The 5074-nt window shown below is 37.2% G+C and overlaps 1 protein-coding gene across 1 annotated transcript in view; it reads left to right on the top strand.

The window, feature by feature from the left end:
• Positions 1-5074, top strand: part of LOC106876261 (uncharacterized) — a 95865-nt gene that overhangs the window by 50623 nt on the left and 40168 nt on the right. The window contains exon 10 of the mRNA XM_014924751.2: positions 2489-2721. Coding sequence (XP_014780237.1) covers positions 2489-2721 — 233 coding nt within the window. The remainder of the gene's footprint in view (positions 1-2488; positions 2722-5074) is intronic.

The following is a 5074-nucleotide window of genomic DNA, read 5'->3' as shown; positions in this document are numbered from 1 at the left end:
TTAGATAGATAGAAAGAAAGATAGATAGATAGACAGATAGATAGATAGAGTCTTAAACTAATACACACATCTATACGTATACATACATATGCATTCATATATACACGCATGCGTGGACACATACTTGTATACATGCATTCGTACACATTCAGACTTCATATACAAACATATACATACATATATGCATACACACATTCATATACATACACATACATACATACCTAATACATGCATACATACGTACATACATACATACATACATACATACATACATACCTAACACATACATACATACATACATACCTAATACATGCATACATACATACATACATACATAATACATACATGCATATATACATACATACAAAAATACCCTGTTGTTGATGTTGAAATTCCAATGAAGGAACCTTGGAAATAGGTTAGAAACCGGTTCTTTCTCTATTGACAAGAAATCTTGAAATAAACTGAATAAGGACATACAAACATGTACTGTCATATTCATGCATAGATACATAAAACTCATGACCGAGTATGAACACTTCTTAAACAAACTTATTTCATTCTAAAAAACAGAAACACTACGTTTGGTTTCGTCATCGCAGAGGATTCTCTTAAGGCTCTTAAAGTCAGTAAGGGACCTTCAAGTCATTTAATATTGTTTTTCATTAGCAGCCTCACTATGTAGATGTTGGAATTTATAATGTCGAGTGAGTCCTTTGACTGATCTACACACATTGTGTACACACAAGGTGCACAAGAAATCATACTGGGGATGTTCCTGTGATTACATCTGAGGCTGAATAGACCTACTTTTGAGAAGCAGATACGACAGGGTTCACGTCTTTCCTATAGTTACCAGCACATATCAACTCAATGTATGCATCTCTGTTTCTCTCAAATTCTCTAGTATACATAGCAATCAGATTCCTCCCTATTTGATGCAAGATCTTCCCAGGTGTTAGAATTGATATTGAACTTCTTAAGTGTGTCTCTGAGGTTCGCTTTGAAACGCTTGCGTAGCTTGCACTGGAGATGTTTTTCTTGTCCCAGTTCTTCATACAGCACCTGTTTTGGCATACGAGTGTCCTCTAAGTGGACAAGATGACCAGACTAAGTTCTTTCATAATCATTTCGTCAACTCCAGTGTTCTCGTATCAGGCACATGAGATCTTCAGAATATTACGCAAGCATCACTGGTAGAATCGCTCCAGACGTTGGATATACTTGCGATAGTTTGTCCAGGTTTCACATCACACAACAGCTCTGAATAGATCAAGTTTGTTGCTGTTTTGATGTCTGATCGTGAGCCGAGCTTGATTCAAGCTTTCCAAATGCATCACAGGCCTTAGAAAGTCTATAACGACATCGTTGTCAAGGGAATTAAGTCTAGAAAGTGTGCAACCAAGGTAGACAAACGTACCCACGACTTTTAACTCTTTACCCTTGACATATATCATCGACTGTTGGCTATATATGGCTTACCTAGTTGTAGTTGTGATGTTAGTTTTAGCATAACTATGGTCTTCTTAAGACTAATTGTAAGTGCAAACTCATCATAAGCTGTAAATCTTCCTCAGTATGGTAATAGATGTAGATATTAGCATCGTTATGCGCAAAGGCTTGCAAGATAATAATAACATAGAAGTCAAGAGACACCTTGTTTAGCACCAAATTCAACTGAGACAGGTTGTAATAGTTCACGATTGACACAAACCCATGCTTTCATGTTGCCATGAAGAATTCGAATACCCGGTGAACTTTTCCGGACACTTCAGCTTGAAACGGACACCCCAAAGAGTTGGCCTATGTACAGTGTCAAAGATCTTGGTATAGATCAAGTTGTTGCTCTTTGCACTTCACTTGAAACTGACGGGCTGTATAGATAAATGTATGACTCAGGAAGAATGTCTGGTGCAACATACTCCAGCAACCAATCAAGACGTATCTTTGCAAGGATTTTGCCAACAATTGACAACAGGGAGATCCCGTAATAGTTATTAAATATGCATACACAGAATATAGCTTTATATATAGAAATATAACAGATAAGAAACGGGTTCAGATATACATCCAGGTCAGACTGTAATGTTGCACAAGCCAATATTCGATCTGCTAGAAACAGTACACCTTAGCAAAGGAAGGAAATACAATATAGTAGTAGATATACATAACAGACGAGAAAGGCACAACTGCCTATAAATCTGTTCGATCAGATCTGATCTGGAACTTGCAAAGAAATAGCAACAACAACAACAACCACAGCAGCAGCAACAACAGCATCCAAAAACAAAACAGAGTAGTAACAACATTTACAACAACTACAGCAATAGCCAAAAGAAAACAAAAGCAACAACAACCATAAGCTAACAGTAACAACAGTACTCAACAATAACATCAGCAGCAGCAGCAGTAGCAGTAGCAGTAGCAGCAAAAACAACAACAGCAAAAATAGCAGTTGTTTATTCTAATTCTATTTTATTCATTACAGCTGAAAACCCCGTATCAGTAAAAACAATAACTGGATCCATTGGGATAGACGATGGTGTGGTGCTGAGATTCTCTGGAGCCTTTTGTGCGCTGAACGTTACACTGGACACGGCCGACGATGACTTTCGACCAAACTCTGCAGATTACTTTAATTCTACAATTCCTGACTGCGGCCCTTTGAAATGTATTAAAGTTTTAAAATTTGGCACAAATTCAAATGCGACCTTAAGCAACGTAAGTATGTTGCTTGTGTAGCGGTACGGACAGAACGTATGTGTGTGTATGAATATGTATGTATGTATGTATGTATGTATGTATGTATGTATGTATGTATGTATGAATATGTATGTATGTATGTATGTATGTATTTGTATGTATGTATGTATGTATGTATGTATGTATGTGTATTCTTTTACTCTTTTGCTTGTTTCAGTCATTTAACTGCGGCCATACTGGAGCACCGCCTTAAAGGGTTTTAAGCAAAGAAATCGATCCCAAGACTTATTCCTCGTAAGCTTAGTATAATTTTATCGGTCTCTTTTCCTGAACCACTAAGTTACGGGAATGTAAACACACCAGCATCGGTTGTCAAGTGATGGTGGGGGACAAACACAGACATATACATAAACACACACAAACACACACACACACACACACACATACATACATACATACATACATACATACATACGTGCATACATATATATATATATGTGTGTGTGTGTGCGTGTGTGTGTGTGTGTGTGTGTACGACGGGCTTCTTTCAGTTTCCGCCTACCAAGGCTTTGGTCGGTATGTATGTTTTTATTTAGTTTTATTTCAACACTTACAACAACTACAGCCAAATGAAATAAAAAACAACAACAACCATAAGCTAACAGTAACAACAGTACTCAACAATAACATCATCAGCAGCAGCAGCAGCAGAAGCAGCAGATCCAAGATCCAAGAACCCTTCATTGTGATTTTAAATAAATAACAAGGCATTTGTGCATGTGTACAATACCTGGAGTTAGTGCATGTGTTGATTCGCATGCTTTGTTTTATGCATCTATTCTCACACATTATATAATTGCATGTTGAGACTTGTGAATATGTATTTTAATGCCAAACTTTTGGAAGTTTTACATATTTTGACAGTTCCATTAATGGCTTGTATCTGTAATCTTCTAATCAGCTTTCCCCTTTTTGGTTTTGAGAAACCTAATTCCTCAAAATTGGTGCTGTGGCAATTTTTGACATATCCTAGCGCTCCAATAATTACGGGTATAAATCTGAACTTGTAATCGAGGTGGAGTAGCTGTAAGTTTCTTAGTAGTTCAGTGTTGGTGTTTTCTTTTCTGCTTATCTTTAGCTTTATGTTGATTTTTGCTGGGCAACTGACTTGCACTATTGTACATGGTTTCTCTTCTCTGTTCAAAATCCTTATGTCTGGTACGTTATGATAGCATTTTATCGAGGTTTTCACAGGGACATTTCACCAGTATGTATGTATGTATGTATGTATGTATGTATATACGTATGTATGCATGTGTGTGTATATATATATGTGTGTGTGTGTGTGTGTATGTTCTATTTCTATTTTTAATTTAAAGTTAATTTTGACCAGTTACCTCCTTGGTGACAAGGTCGCGAAGGAAGACATCCTGTTTTGTTCATCATCCCTTAAATCTTAATAAGGTTTTGCAGATTTTTATAATCCCATATCGTGATCATTTGTAGTGTATGTATTAAGGAATTGTGTTCTCTGCCCAAGAACCCAAGTCCAGCTATATTTTGCTCCAGGCGGGTTGGCATGTGACCTGTTGCTTCAATTACAATAAGCATGAATCTGAAAGTGTATGATGGGGTACTGGATCTGCACACTCCTTATCAATGGTCCATAGATGTCCTCTTTCTCCTGTATATTTTACTAACCACATTGGTATCCAAAGGACAGCAAAGCTTATCTTTTCGTTCTCGTCACATACAGCATCTTGTCGGTTTCTTTTAGCTTGGCGCCTTTTTTAATTTGAAGATCCACCAATATTCTTTTCATCCATCGGTCCCAATATAGTTAGCTTCGTCTATTTAATCTATTGGTATTATTTACATTATTTGCATTTGACGGATATTTGTCCTCATCTTGTTTGTTGTTAACACAACGTTTCGGCTGATATACCCTCCAGCCTTCGTCAGGTGTCTTGGGGAAATTTCGAACCTGGGTTCTCATTCCTAACGATGTTACTATTATTATATTATTATTATTATTATTATTATTATTATTATTAATCAGGTCGCTGCCGTGAATCAAACTCAGAATCTTGGGGCTAGTAGCCCGCGCTCTTAACCACTACGTCATATGCCCGTGGGCAATTATGGAGTGAATTTTCGGGCTTATAAATCTAATATTTTCCTATCCTTCCTTAATACCGGTTCCCACATGCTGTTCATATCTGCACTCGGTCTGCTTAGGAGGTTGTTGTGTCCTAGCATATGTGCTGCTTCTTTTAGTTTTCGTATTTTCCAGTGTTGTTCCCTGTCTATTATTTTAACTTCATCCCACAGGGAGAGGTGGTCTTCATTTTGCCATACATGATCAGCTATA

Source organism: Octopus bimaculoides, chromosome 14, assembly GCF_001194135.2.
Source record: "Octopus bimaculoides isolate UCB-OBI-ISO-001 chromosome 14, ASM119413v2, whole genome shotgun sequence".
NCBI classification, from domain to species: domain Eukaryota; kingdom Metazoa; phylum Mollusca; class Cephalopoda; order Octopoda; family Octopodidae; genus Octopus; species Octopus bimaculoides.
The sequence above is the reverse complement of the archived record's forward strand: the minus strand, read 5'-3'. Positions and strand labels throughout refer to the sequence as shown.